Source organism: Ursus maritimus, unplaced genomic scaffold (genome assembly GCF_017311325.1).
Source record: "Ursus maritimus isolate PB19 unplaced genomic scaffold, ASM1731132v1 scaffold_18, whole genome shotgun sequence".
Taxonomy (NCBI): Eukaryota; Metazoa; Chordata; class Mammalia; order Carnivora; family Ursidae; genus Ursus; species Ursus maritimus.
Genome location: NW_024424230.1, coordinates 7,619,475 through 7,634,697, shown reverse-complemented (window position 1 = coordinate 7,634,697; position 15,223 = coordinate 7,619,475). Strand labels below are relative to the sequence as shown.

Below are 15,223 nucleotides of genomic sequence, written 5' to 3'. Positions count from 1 at the left end.
ATCAAATATAATTTTATGCAGTACTGTTTTATTTAACATTTCTATCATACCAATTGGCACTTCTACAACAGATTTAACCTTTAAAGTAAAAATAATTCATTGAATCATAAAAGATCAGCAGCCAAAAGTTAAAAGTGAATGACTAACTTTTACAGATAAATGTTCTGGCCAAGAAAATCTTAAGTTAATTTAAGAAGCAACCGATAAAACATTCTTCACACTTCTAAGAAAAAAATCACTTGTTGAAAACCTTCAATATGTGAAAATCTTCTAAAAGTACTACCAAATAGTATGATAACCTTAAGGACTAAAGAAAAACTAAGATTAAGAACTATTATCCCTATTTTATGGATAAAGAAATTGAAGGACTTGAAACAATACATTATCCCTATTGTAAAATACGTGTTTCTCTTTTCAAGAGGGGTGTGTGGGCGTGTGCGCACGCATGCATGCACGCCTCTTAAAGTTTGGGTTTTCCACACACAGGTTTTGGTATTAAGCAAACTTAAGTATTTTGTCTAACCTCTTTTCACGAGGATCGGGCAGTCCATAACAAAGTTTAATAAAACAAAGGCAGGGGCGCCTGGGTGGCTCAGTCACTGGGCGTCTGCCTTCGGCTCAGGGCGTGATCCCGGGGTTCTGGGATCGAGCCCCACATCAGGCTCCTCTGCTGGGAGCCTGCTTCTTCCTCTCCCACTCCCCCCTGCTTGTGTTCCCTCTCTCACTGTCTGTCTCTCTCTCTGTCAAATAAATAAATAAAATCTTTAAAAAAATAAAATAAAATAAATAAAACATAGGCAGACCTAGGTCAAAATAACATAGAGGAAAAAGAACTGGCAACTATGGGAATCAATATATATTTTTGTGACTAATAAATTTTGCTTTTGCTTCTCTAACAAGGCAAGCATAAACAAAAAAAGAAAGACATAAGTTACCAGTTTACATTAATAGAAAAGATAGAATGTCCATTCTTAAAAGAAATCACATGATAATTTTAAAACTGAAAGTATAAAATGACAAATGATTTATGATATATTGAAATGTAAAAAAGAATACAGTTTCCAATTACATGGAGCATACCACTAGTTTACACATTTAAGAAAATATTAAGAAAATAATATGTTGTATGCTAACATTCCTGAGGTTCCTGTACACATACATGTTGATCACTCATGTGAAATATTACTTATCAAAACACTTTCTTCAAAAAAATAAATAAATAAAGCCATACTCTCCAAAATTATCTTCCCTACTGAAATACAAATAGCAAAGACCACGGCATCTAGGGGCGCCTGGGTGGCTCAGCCATTAGGCGTCTGCCTTCGGCTCAGGTCATGATCCCAGGGTCCTGGGATAGAGCCCTGCATTGGGCTCCCTGCTCGGTGGGAAGCCTGCTTCTCCCTTTCACACTCCCCTTGCTTGTGTTCCCTCTCTCGTTGTCTCTCTCTGTCAAATAAATAAATAAAATCTTAAAAAAATATATAAGAACATGGCATCTAGTAATAAAATGAACTACTGATACACACATCAACATGGCAATATCTCAGAGTAATCCTACTGAAAGATGGCAGACAAAAAAGCGTATGAGTTCATACATCCAAAATTCAAGAAAATGCAAACTAATCTATACCATGCATATCCCTATGTCAAAATGTATCCAAAAACTTTTTAAAACATGTGCAACTTATTATATGTCAATTACACTTCAATAAAGCTGTTAAACACCCCCACAAATATATATATTCACACACATATATATGAATAAACAATAAGAAATGTGCAAAATCTATATGAGAAAGATACTCTTGAGAGACAAAAATGTAGACTTCAAGAAATGGAAAGATAGAGCACGTTTTCCCAAGGTATAAAGAAAATCTTTCTATGATTCAAAATTCAGAACCAATTTTTTAAAAAGAAATTGTTAAAGCCAGCTATATAAAAATAAACAAATGAAGGGGTGCCTGTGGCTCAGTCGGTTAAGCTTCCAACTCTTGATTTCGGCTCAGGTCGTGATCTTAGGGCTGTGGGATGGAGCCCCACACTAGGGTCCTCACTCACTGGGGAGTCTGCTGAAGATTCTCTCTCTCCCTCTCCCTCTGCCCCTCCCATCTGTGCTCACACTCTCTCTCTCAAATAAATCTTTAAAAAAAAAAATGAATAAAAGATTTTGCAGAGTCAAAAGCATCATCAGGAAAGTAAAAACAAAACAAAAAAAAAAAACAAAAAAAAACCTGAGGGACTAAAATTACAACTTGTCTTGGAAAGTCAATGTCCTTAATATATAAAAGCTCATAGAAATCAGTTAAAAGAACAAAAGACCAATGACCCAAGAAATAAATGGATGATGAATGGATAAATGCCTGGACTGCTTATAGAAAAAGAAATGAAAATGACCCTTAAAGTTACAAAAAAAATGCTCAGCTTTACTCACAGAGAAGAACAAATGAACACTACACTGACATACCATATCTCAGTTATCGGAATGGCGAAAATATGAGGTTTGACTATAAACCATACCGCTGAATGTGTAGGAGAAAACACATTCTAATAAACTGCTGGTGAGTGAATGAAATGGTATAGCTACATAGGAGAATGCAACAATATCTATGATTTAAAATACATTTACTTTTTCAATTTAGTACAGTTGACACACAACGTTACATTTAGTTTCAGGTGTACAATACAGTGATTCCACAAGCTATACTTTATGCTATGCTCACAAGTGTAGCTGCCATCTGTCACCATATGATGCTATTACAATATCATTGATTATATTCCCTATGCTGTACTGCTGTACCCTTCATCCCCATGACTTAGACATTCCATAACCAGAAGCCTGCACCTCTCATTCCCCTTCATCCATTTTGCCCGTCTCCATATTCACCCTCCCTCTAACAAGCTTTTGGGGTTTTTTGTGTTTGTTTGTTTGTTTTAAAGATTTTATTTATTTGACAGAGAGAGACAGCCAGCGAGAGAAGGAACACAAGCAGGGGGAGTGGGAGAGGAAGAAGCAGGCTCCCAGCGGAGGAGCCTGATGTGGGGCTCGATCCCAGAAAGCGGGGATCATGCCCTGAGCCGAAGGCACACACTTAACAACTGAGCCACCCAGGCGCCCCCTAACAAGCTTTTTGATACAGCAATCCTACTTAAAGAAATCTACCCCAGAAACACACTTGTACATGTATGAAATGACATATACATGTTATTCATATCACATAATTTATATTAGCAATTGTGTCCAACAATAGGAGACCAGGCGAACACACACTGAGACACTTGTAGCCTATAAAACAGAATGATGAACACCTCCACATATGGACATGAAAAAATCTCCATACCTATTATTCCGTGCACAAGGGATATATTTTTAAGTTATAAAAACAAGGTGTAAAAACCACATGTGACATACTATCTCTTGTGTAAGATGTGGGAAGAGCAATGATAATCTACATGCTTACTTGCTTATATTTGCAAAAACTAAAATAAAAATGGAAAACCAGAGAACAGGATGAGAGGGGAACGTCTCTGAATTACATGTTTACGAGGAGAAAACAATTCGCCAAAGTAAAAACAAATTAAAACAAATATAACTGCATAATAAATTGGTAATGGAGAAAAGAATACAGTTTTTTTACTGTATATTCTTTTTTCTTCTAAAGATTTTATTTATTCATTTGAGAGAGAGAGAAAGTACTGCAAGAGAGAGCTTGAGTAGGGGGAGGGACAGAGGGAGAAGGAGAGAGAGAATCTCAGTTAGACTCTGCTCAGCAAGAGCCCAACGTGGGGCTCAATCTCATGACAGTGAGATCATCACCTGAGCTGAAATCAAAAGTCACACGCTCAACCTACTGAGCCACCCAGGTGCCCCCTGACTGTCTATTCTTAGTGAGATTTAGTCTGAGTCAACAAGAACTGCCAAGAAATCTTGAACTGTATCAGTTATTGACCACAGTGATACTAACACTACTATTCTGAAATTACTTAGTATGTGCAGAAGTTAAAGCTAATAAGCAATTATGTCGATATTGGTAAAAACTAAGAATTTTTGAGCAACAGTACAAATATGAGAAAGGAAATACAAGATTAAAATGTGAAAAATAGCAATCTGAAGTCATTTTTTCTAGGTACATATTTCCTAGTTCAATTACTAATGGAAAAAATGATATGACAGTAGCTATAAGGACCCCATTGGACTGTTTTTAGTCCCAATATATATCCCATTACAAGTAACCAGAATCAAAAATTAATTAATTAATTAATTAATTTAAGTAACTAGAATTTCTAGAGAAATGGCCTGTTCCAGAATGCACAAATAAGCCTGGAACATAGTGGTTAGAAAGAAAGGTATTAAAGACTAATGAGACAAATGAAACCAGCTTTAAAAGGATCAAAATAAAATAAATAAATAAATACTATTTATCATAAAATAAATAATAAATAAAATACTATTTATCATATCCCAAGGAAAACACTGATTCTCACCATATCTATAGCAAAAAGGCTGCTGTCATCCCAGATATCTTCTGAAATTGCTTCACCAATAAGTATCATATCCTCTGCAAGCAATTCCAGAACTCTTATTATCATTTGTCTACTACCTAGGAACATAAACAGGAGAGAAGAAAAAAAGTTAACTTTCAAATGAACAGCTAGATATCATACTGCTCAATCCTCTTCTTAGTCATGCCCCCAAACTCCTATTTCTTTTTATTTTTTTGATGTCTTTAGAATCATTGAAAGAGATGAATAGGGAAGTCACAATCTACAACCACCATTAATACTTCTGTTCCAGTACTATTTAACCACAACAAATCCAATGTGCTCATAAGTGAGAAAGATATTCAAGAAGAAAGTAGCAAAATCTAAAAATGCTGTGAGGTAGATTAAAATTTTTCTAATTCAGAGACCTTCTGTGTTATGTGTAATATGTGACAAAGCACCAGGTTAGGTTTAGAAAGTGCATTCCATTAATTTCCTATTTAATGCTAGAACACTTAAACCTTGTCAGAAGTAAGAATTACACCACACACCTGAGCAGCCTGGGAAGCTGAGCTTGCACTGGACCAACTAAAGGAATAAATGTGCATAAAGGCATCCGCTGAAGAAACTTAAAGAAAATCCACCTGAAACAGGTTCTCAAGCCTCTAGACTTAAAACTCTATAAAAATTCCAAAAGAGGGGTGCCTGGGTGACTCAGTCAGTGGAGTATCTGACTTCTTGATTTCGGATTAAGGAGTATGCTTAAGGATTCTCCCTTTCTTTCTCCACCCCCCCCCCCTCCGGCCTTGCCACTAGCCTGCTCTCTCTTTCTAAAATAAATCATCTTAAAAAAAAAAAAAAATTCCAGAAGAAACTGCTCTGTCACACCCACCAAAGCCATCTCTTTTCTCCACAGAGACAGAATAACAAAGGAACTCTACTATCCATAAGGTGAACATTCAATCTAGACTCCCTGTCCCACATGCCAAAGGTCAATTTCCAATAAATAAAAGTAAAGCAAACTACCAAATCATAAGGGTCTAGATTAATTGTTCCATTAGAACAGCTGGAGCAAGTTCTCTTAGAAATCTCTTATGATATTGAACAATTACAAATTATGCAATAATTTATCACAAAAGGGCAAGAGAACATTTAGAAAATTTTATGTACCAAGATATAGCTTCATAATTATCAATCTGACTTTTTACAGCAAATTAAGAAAAGGTTAAATGAGAAATCATTAAATCTGAAACTGTTCTTCTCAGTATACCATGCAGACAAACATATATACTTTATGATGCCAAAGTTCAGCCTTCATTTCACATTACTAGTACATGAACTAATGTGTGCTTCTAGCTGCTGGAAGCAGAGTTACTCAGTCAGTGATAAGTTAGGGTTATTTGGTTCTCCTCAGGATAAAACATTTTTAATGCTTCCCAAATATAGACCTCCATCCTGCTTCCCTCCCCACCACCTCCTAGCAGGCGAAAATAAGACACAGCACTTGAAGAACCATTCAGATAGGACAGATTTTTTATTGAGCCAGTATAAGCCATAAAACACATATCTTGCTTATCTTGTATTTATATCTTGACAAGTTTATCAACTACTGAAAATGTATAGAGTTAGAGAATAAAAAATCATTACTGCTTCCAAATTATTTTTGTACCTGGAAAACGCTAAGTGCTTAAGAGCGTGGACACTGGCTTCAGAAGAACCTTGGTTCAAGCCTCTGTTCTAGCTGTTTGACTTTGGATAAGCTTCTAAACCACTCAAAACCTCAGTTTTCTCATTTGTAAAATGTGGATGAAAGTAGTAACTACTGCTTATGGAAAGATAAAATGGGCTGGTGTGAGGAATGCATGAAATCACACACACAAAGCCAGTGGCAACTGCTGTTCTGATCCTAGACTCGGTCGGACACTGGCCGTATTATTGTTCCTATCATGCTTTACTAAAATCACAACTACATTGTAATGTATACTTAAGTACATCTTTGCAGATTTACCCAGCACATTTGAGAGAAAAAGCAACTCCAGAATGTTGGGAGGTTTTTTTTTGAGTTTGGGTTTCTTTTTTTAGAAAAAGAAATTACTGCAAAGGTAAGAATCCAGTTTGGGGTTTGTTTTCCACATGTTTCATAGCTTAACTACAAACTGAGTGGGAAGACCGAATAACTGAGAGCAACTCGAAAAGTTTCCAAAGGGCAAAAGGCAAAGATTTTTTTATCCTGGTCTATTCATGCTGGCCCACCTTCTCTAACTTACTCTGGCTGCAGTGTTTCTCCAGTGCTTACGTTTAGCCTACAGAAGAGGAATCCTGTGCAATGAAAAATCATGAATGGAAGGGGATACTCTATCCAAACAATGCTCATGGCATCCACGCTTACCTAGAAGATAATAAGACTTTATTAAGTGCTTAAGAGTTTGTATCCCAGGGGTGCCTGGGTGGCTCAGTAGGTTAAGCATCTGCCTTCGGCTCAGGTCATGTTCCCGGGATCCTGGGATCAAGCCCCACGCGTTGGGCTCCCTGCTCAGGAAGTGAGTGTGCTTCTCCCTCTGCCCCTCCCCCAGCTCATGTACGCTCACTCTCCCTCTCTCTCAAATAAATAAATAACATCTATAAAAAAAAAAAAAAAAGAACAAGAATTTGTATCCCAAAAGGTAAGTAAATACAGATTCTAAATGTCATAACATAGATAGGTGAAAAAAAGAAAAAATAAAAGTCCCTGAAAACGGGCAAAACAAAGACAAATTATATAAAAAGAACTATAACTTCAAAAACTAACCTGTTCTTAAGAGAGGAACTGCTGATTCCAGAATAGAGACACAGAACTGGGGAAGACTGAGCTGCTGGAACTGTAGCTCCAGAGTGTCTTCAGTCTCCAGCTCTGGCAGATCTATGTGAACCACGTCCAAAGGTGAATGCACGGATACCCGAGAGTTCACAGGAGCATGGCTACTACTTCCACTGTAAAATAAACAAAGGATAATCCTTGAATGGAGAAACAGCCCACAAATAGGTTTACTGCCTCTCTGCTCTCTGGCATATTAGAAGCCTCATTGCTTCATGCAACAATCCTGGTCAGATTTGAGAAACCTTGACAAGTTTATAGAATTAAATTCCATAAAGATGACTCAAAATTGTAAATGAAACCAAAAAATGCATTTATACATTGCTTTTCAAAATGATGTTCTTGAAATTCCCATAAGAGCAGTCAACATCAGCACTAATAACCCATTCATTTCTAGAGAACAAGCCAATTCATAGCAAAGTTCTTCTGTAATCAACTTATAGAGGCAAAACTAAATCATTTATATGGTTTCCTAGATTTTCTGTGATTTTCACCAAATGTTCTAAGTAAGCCAATGTTAGCAACTGAAGAATGCTAGAAAATGCCAGAAAAATATGAGAAGAAATGGATTACCTCATTTAGTACATTCAACATCACATCATGATTTTGAAAGTATACCAAACAGTGGAACATCCCATCTTTCTTGGCTTTCTTCATAAAAAATTCTTACCTTAGGTGTCAAGTGATGGGGTGGGGATAAAATGCTCTATTATAGAAAGGCCCGAACCTCACATTTACAAAGGACCTCACATTTTTTACTTTTAATGTTATGCATAATTGAAGCTGAATCACAGACACACTAATGCTATCAAACATGTAAAACTCCCAAAATCTAATATACGTTTTGTCATTTCTTCAATTTCAACATCCCAAAATATTAAAACAAGGTGGGCTTCTCTCAAACTCTAAAAGGCTCCACGAGGAAGGTGTTCAGTAAGGAGTGAAGACGTATAAGCATGCAGCACACTGGACAGAGCTAGAGAATGAGGTAGAAAGGCTTTATAAGAGTAAAGAGAAAAACCATGTCTGACCAACACCAGCTCCTACAGAAGGATTAGGAGCACAGGCTCTCAGATCATACTGTCCAAACCCCAGCCCTCCTCTTTACCAACTGTATAAACTGGGATAAGGCTCATTGCCTCTCCAAACCAGGTTTGTCTGTGAAATGATGATGATGATAATGCCAATGCTATTACAGGATTGTCAGGAGGACAACCAAAGGAGATAAAGATTGTATAGCACCTGGCGTAACACCACGCATGCAGCCAGCATGAATCAGTGTCAGCTTGTAGCAGCAGCAGTGCCATGGTAAATAATCAAGCCAACAAGTGTTCATCTCACTGAGCATTTATTAACAGGACACCAAAGAAGAAACTAGTATGTTTAGAAGATGCTTGCAGCCTAAGGATGAGGTAACACACAAACACCATGCCAATCCCCTTAAGCAAAATTGGTATATAAAAATCTGTATTTACGCAAATAAGTAAAATACCATAAATTGTGCATCTGAAAGGAATCTTTGTTTTATACTCTCTAATCATTCGCTTCAATAGTAAATACTGATGCATTATGATTAGACTTAACAAATATGGGTTTAAAATATCGTCAGAACGTATCTATCATTTAAAGCTATGCTTTTAAACTAGATCACATTTCATTTGTGGCTGATAAAAACAATTTAAGGGGTCAGAATCTTCATTCTTTTTTTAATGAAATACAAAAGAACAGAAAATATAGTTCACTACGTAGCATATGGAATCAAAGTACTATTTTGTGAACATCTTGTTTTGGCAGGGACACACACACAGGCATACACACACGCAAACATACATACACACGCACGTAAGAGCATATGTCTGTGTACGGAGTATTAAGCTGAATGTAATGTTATTTCTTACTGTGGGTCATGGTCAAAAAACCACTGATTCAACACAAGGCCAATACTTGTGGTAACGTTCAGAAAGAGAAGACAGAGAAAAATATTAATCTCCCTCTGAAACTAAAACACACACACACAGAAGTTAAATGGGCTTTTCAACAGTCACCTGGAAGACACGGCATCCCAATCCTGGCCATCTCCTCTGGGTCGCTGGCCTGTGCGTCCAACCACAGAAGGCCGGGGGCTACTGCTTCCTGGAGAAGGATTCTGGGAATGATGAATAACTCTAACTTCATGACAATAAGACAAAGAAGAATTTTGGGAAACTGTATCTGAGGGGAAAAAAGAATGAAATTATCCCTCAATAGCGACAAATGACGATTATATAGCTTTTATATGTCATTCTTCCAAAAAACATTAACAAAGTTAAGATAGCAGAAACACTTCTATTGGGGTAAAAGTAAAGGTCAATCTTTTCTGCAAGTATTCACTTAGCACATTTAAATTATAACTAACTGAGCTGATTATATGCAGCCTTCTAGCCAGCATTATTGACTTGTAACATTCGGGACTGCCAAAGCAGAATAACAGGTCATACACTGCCCTGCTCAAAATTCTGTAAGAAACCCTACTCCAAACCACATATAAAAATGAACTTAAAAAATAAACCTGAATATGAGAGTTAAAACCATAAAGCTCTTAGCAGAAAATATAAAATCTTCATAATCTTGGAATGGGCAATACATTTTTAGGCATGAAACCAAAAGCAGGACCAAAGAAAACAAAGATAAATTGGACTTCATCGAAATAAAAAAACTTTTGTGCATCAAAGGACATTATCAAGAAACTGACAACCTACCTAGACTGAAAAAAAAATATTTGCAGATCATGTATCTAAAGAGGACTTATAACCAGGGTATATAAAGAACTCCTAAAACTCAACAAGAAAAAAACAAAAAACAACAACAACAAAAAAAACATGGGCATCTGGGTGGCTCAGTCAGTTGAGCTTCCAACTCTCGATTTCAGCTCAGGTCATGATCTCAGGGTCACAAGATCGAGCCCCACCTCAGGCTCCATGCTCAGCAGGGAGTCGGCTTGAGATTTTTCTCTCTCCCTTTGCCCCTCCCTTCCCCCCTAACCCCCACACACTCTCTCTCTAAAATAAATAAATAAAATCTTTTAAAAAAAAAATTTAAAAATGGGCGGAGGACTTTAAAAGACATTTTTCCAAAGAAGATACACAAATGGCCAGTCTGCACATAAAAAGTCACTAGGAAATCACTAGTCATTAATCAGTAGTCTTTAGGGAAATAAAAATCAGAACCAAAACGAAATACCACCTCACACCTACTAGGAAGACTATGATTTTAAAAAAGGAAAAAAGGGTCACCTGGGTAGGTCAGTCAGTTAAGCATCTGTCTTTGGCTCAGATCATGATCTCAGAGTCCTGAGATTAAGCCCTGCTTCAGGCTCCCTGGTCAGCAGGGCATCTGCTTCTCCCCCTACCTCTACCCCTCCCTCCTGCTCGTACTCTCTTGCACTCTCTCTCCCTCAAATAAATAAAATCTTTTAAAAATAAATAAGTTGATTAAAATAAAATGAAAAGGGAAAATAACAAGTGTTGGCAACATGTAGAGAAATTGGAAGCCTCAAAGTTGCCAGTGGGGATGTAAAATGGGACAGCCACTGTGGCAAACAGTTTGGTGGTTCCTCAGACAGCTGAACATAGAATTAACATATACCCAGCAATTCCACTCTTGGGTATATACCCAACAGAACTGAAAACAGGGGCTCAAACAGATGTGCGGATATACACCAAAACATTATTCCCAAAAGACAAAGGTGAGAACAACTCACGTGTCCATCAACAGATAAATAAATACGCCAAATGTGGCATATCCATACAGTGGACTACTATTTATCTGTAAAAAGAAATGAAGTTCTGACACAGCTGAAATATGGATGAACCTTGAGAACATGATGCTCAGTGAAATGAGCCGGACACGAAAGGACAAATATTGTATGACTCCACTTGTATGAGGTACCAAGAACAGACAATTTTAGAGACAGAATGGAGATGAGAGGTTACCAGGGGCTGCAGAGGGACGGGGACATGGAGAGCATGGCTATACAGTCACAGATCTTCTATTTAGGGGGATGAAAAACATTTGAGAACAGATAATGGTGATGGTTGCACATAAGAGCATGAATGCAATTAATGCCAACAAAATTGCACACTTCTAAATGGTTATGATGGTGTATTTTATGCTATACATATTTTACCATAATTTTTTTTAAAGAATTAAGTAAAATAAAGGCATCTGCAGAGGAAAAAAGAAAGCTCTCCAAGAGCTTCTCACTGCTCTGCAAAGAAAATATGAAAAGCTTACCAAGATCTACAAATCCCAATACACTTTGGCCCCTGGATACCTCTCTGATCTCACCCCATCCCCCCTCTGCTCCCCATTTCCCACTTACTGCACTCCACTCACATACCAGCCTGGTTTTCACTCCTCAGGGATGTGACCTCACTTCCGAGGCCCCCAACCCTCCAGGAATACTGTTCCCACAGCTCTTCAAGTGGATAGTTCCTTTTCACCCTTTAGGTCACCTCCTCTGAGAGGCTCCCCCCCCCCCATCCTATCCAGGTAAGCCGTGTTTCCCTGGTCACCTTCGGCCACATCACCCTTCCTATTTCCTTTGAGCGCTTCTGATCTGAAACAATCTTATTTACTCGTTTACTACCTGTCCCCAACCTTCTCATGGATATGCTCAGAAGGGTGAGGACCTTATCTGCTTTGTTCAGTGTTATAGCCGCTAGAGACTAGAACATTAGTTGACACATAGTTGGTGATAAACATTTAATACATGAATAAATCTTCAAAGATACTATTTTTATCAACATTGTAACTCTTATTCTGCTGAAATATGGAGTACCTATAGCTCTCTGTTTTCAGTCATTTGCAAAATGCTCTATCTCAAGAATGTTAATGAGAAACACTATACCCTCTGAGATCTATAACAAAGTTAACGTATAGCATAACTATTCAAGTAGTATAGGATCAGTGAAACTCTGAACAGAATAGGGATTAACTCTGAAGCATGATGACAAATCACTCTAATTTAATACTCAACTTTCAATGCATAAGTGCACAGAATTCCTAAGTTGTAAATACTGTTTTGATAAAGCAAGTCTAGTGCTCTATTTTGCCATTAGGTGGTGCTTTTTCCCTTAAAAGTCTGGCACTGCTATCATATATCATATACTCCAACTACATCACAAGTTGCATAAAAACAGTTTTCATAAAATACAAATCGGGGGGCACCTGGCTGGCTCAGTGGGTAGAACATGCAACTCTTGATCTTGGGGTCATGAGTTCAAGCCCCATGTTGGGTACAGAGATTATTTTAAAATAAATAAACAAACAAACAAAATCGAATATACCAAAGGTTAAAGAAAAATATTTAAAAGATACAAATTGTTATTTTTCAAACCAAACAATTTATTAATACAAGTAACTTTCTAAAATGCCCAAGGTCCCACATGAATAGCTGAACTCAGAATTCTGGTCCCTAGCTTCCAACAACACTATATGCATAAGAGAAAAGAAAAACATCTTGCAAATGGCTCTTACCAAAAAAAGAGGACGGGATCAGGAGTGGTTCTGTCATTCACACAATGGTTTTCAAAGATGACCATTTGGTTACATTCAGGAATGAGGAGTTTATGTTGTGGAAATTTATACAGTAAGTATAATAGGGAATATTCAGAAGAATCTGCAAATACCACCAGTGACTAATGAATAAATAAACATAAATACCTTGTTTACTAGAGAAAAAACCTGGATCTCTGTGAAAGTTAAGTCTGTTTCTTAAGTATGTGCACAGCTGCTGCAAGCAAGACACTGACTGTAATGCCAGGCGATGTTTTCCATCTCCCCCAAAGGCCAGTTTCAACAGAGATAAAAGGCTCTGAAATAAAGAAGAGCAATGAAAATGATCAAGGGAAGGTGGATGTGGAGTTTACGTAAGGTCAAACAAATAACCAAAGGAGATAAAATAACTTGAAAAATATTTGTAAGATGAAGAAACAGAAATAGGCAAAAATGACTTAGCATAATGCAAGAAGATAAGACAAAACAAGAAAATAAAATTTAAATAGAAGAGTCGGTGTTTGTTATATCTAAAATCTGTTGGTTGGGTATCTATTCTGAGAGAACACATGAATTATTCCCCATTCAGGACATTAAGCTACACAGTACTTTTTTAAAAATCACAGCAAGCCTTCAAAGAGCATCTCAAAGAGCTAAATCATTTTGCCACCTTTTGGCAACTAACAGCTTTTCCTCTGCTATCTTTTGACAACTGCAACAGTATGTATTAATAGGTGCCATTCAGAGGCAACCATTCCAGCCCTGGGATTGCTGAGTGAGGGTGCTGAGGCATTATTAGCAGCTGTGGATATGCCACCATCCTAACCCGGGATCCCAAGCTCTACTATATAAACAACAGACTCTCATATTGCAAAGAATCCATCATATTTTCACAGCGTCTGATACTGTGCCTTACACATCCTGGATACTCAAAAAGCAATGCTATTCTCAGTTAAGGGTTACTGCTGCCCAACCACAATTTCCAAAGTCTATTCTCCCCTTCAGGTGACCCCTAAAACGTAAATTCAAGGTGGCCAAACTGGACCTGTATGTGTCAAATCAAACTACCTCCTTTCAGAAGAACCACCACTATTGAAAGAAGTTAGAGCAGAAGTGGTTTCAGGAACCAAATACTTCATTTTTTTAAATACTGTCAATTCCTTCCTAAGGACTCCTTCTTTGCAAAATTTGTTTCACTGTAAAAAGTTCTCTATTTCAAAATCTAAAACAATTACAGAGGATACATACCTGAACAATTTTTGGCCTTTGAAGGAAAATTTCAGCAGGAAAATCTTGCATGATTACATCCTTCAATAGTTCACAGGTGTTCCAAATTAAAGTGTGGTTACTACTTCTTAAAGAGCTACAAATAAATAAATAAGAGCATTATTTACTTTTTTTAAAAGATTTTATTATTTATTTGACAGAGCACGCGTGCGCACACACGTGCACACAAGCAGGGGGAGCAAAGGGCAGAGGGAGAAGCAGGCTCCGCGCAAAGCAGGGAGCCCAATGCGGGCCTTGATCCCAGGAGCCCAAGATTCGAGACCTGAGCTGAAGGCAGATACTCAACCAAATGAGCCACCCAGGCCCCCCAGAGTTATTTTTAAAAAGAGTTTACCTACACCAGATTCTAAGTAACCTAGTGGCATATGACTGTTATCAACAGTCCTTCTGGTCTCAGCTGAGATTTCACTTCCCCTGGGAAGCCTTCCTAGATCTTTCCCTAATCAAGAACTCTGGGGTAGGTCCTTCCTCCATATGCCTACATTTGGTACTATGGCAAATGCATACTGACTTTCTATCCCCCACTAGACCCTCCTCAAGAGCAGGCACTACACAGTATCTGCCACTGTATGCCAAGACTATCACGATACTACAAAATGAAATCAATGAAGTCAAAGGGCACATAATGCAATGAAATCTGCTAAATGAATTAGGAAGTAAGACAGAAAACGTAATAGCAAATATAGAGTTAAATTCTAGAAATTAAATTCCTTAGTGCTCTTCCTTAGTCTAGTGAATCAAGCTAGGATTCTCCTCTTATCCCAAACAGAGGACACCCCTCATCTTCTCAGACAATATGTGCCCTCCTAGGGATTCGGCAATTGTTTACCTCCCACCCCAAGAATCCACACGCCCTCTCAGCCCAGCTCCAGTCCACTGCCCACCACCCAGAGGTGTGTACTAGAAATCATATCTCCTCCTTGAGGCCTGACTCAGAGCTGACATCAAAACCACCCCTGCCCCTTTCCCACATGGACTCTAACTCTTCAGTATGTTGTTCCAAGAGAATTTACTGATGCCTTGGAAGTGCCAGCATCAAAAAGCATTTAATAGCATCCAGCTGTTTAT

General features: G+C 37.8%; 1 protein-coding gene across 1 annotated transcript in view; it reads right to left on the bottom strand.

Annotated features, from left to right (window-relative positions):
- The window catches only part of RTTN (rotatin), a 144,141-nt gene that overhangs the window by 121,425 nt on the left and 7,493 nt on the right, over positions 1-15,223 (bottom strand). Inside the window, exons 7-10 of the mRNA XM_040632443.1 lie at positions 13,037-13,187; positions 9,379-9,544; positions 7,268-7,449; positions 4,483-4,598 (exon numbers count right to left, since the gene is read on the bottom strand). Of these exons, the coding sequence (XP_040488377.1) occupies positions 4,483-4,598; positions 7,268-7,449; positions 9,379-9,544; positions 13,037-13,187 (615 nt within the window). The remainder of the gene's footprint in view (positions 1-4,482; positions 4,599-7,267; positions 7,450-9,378; positions 9,545-13,036; positions 13,188-15,223) is intronic.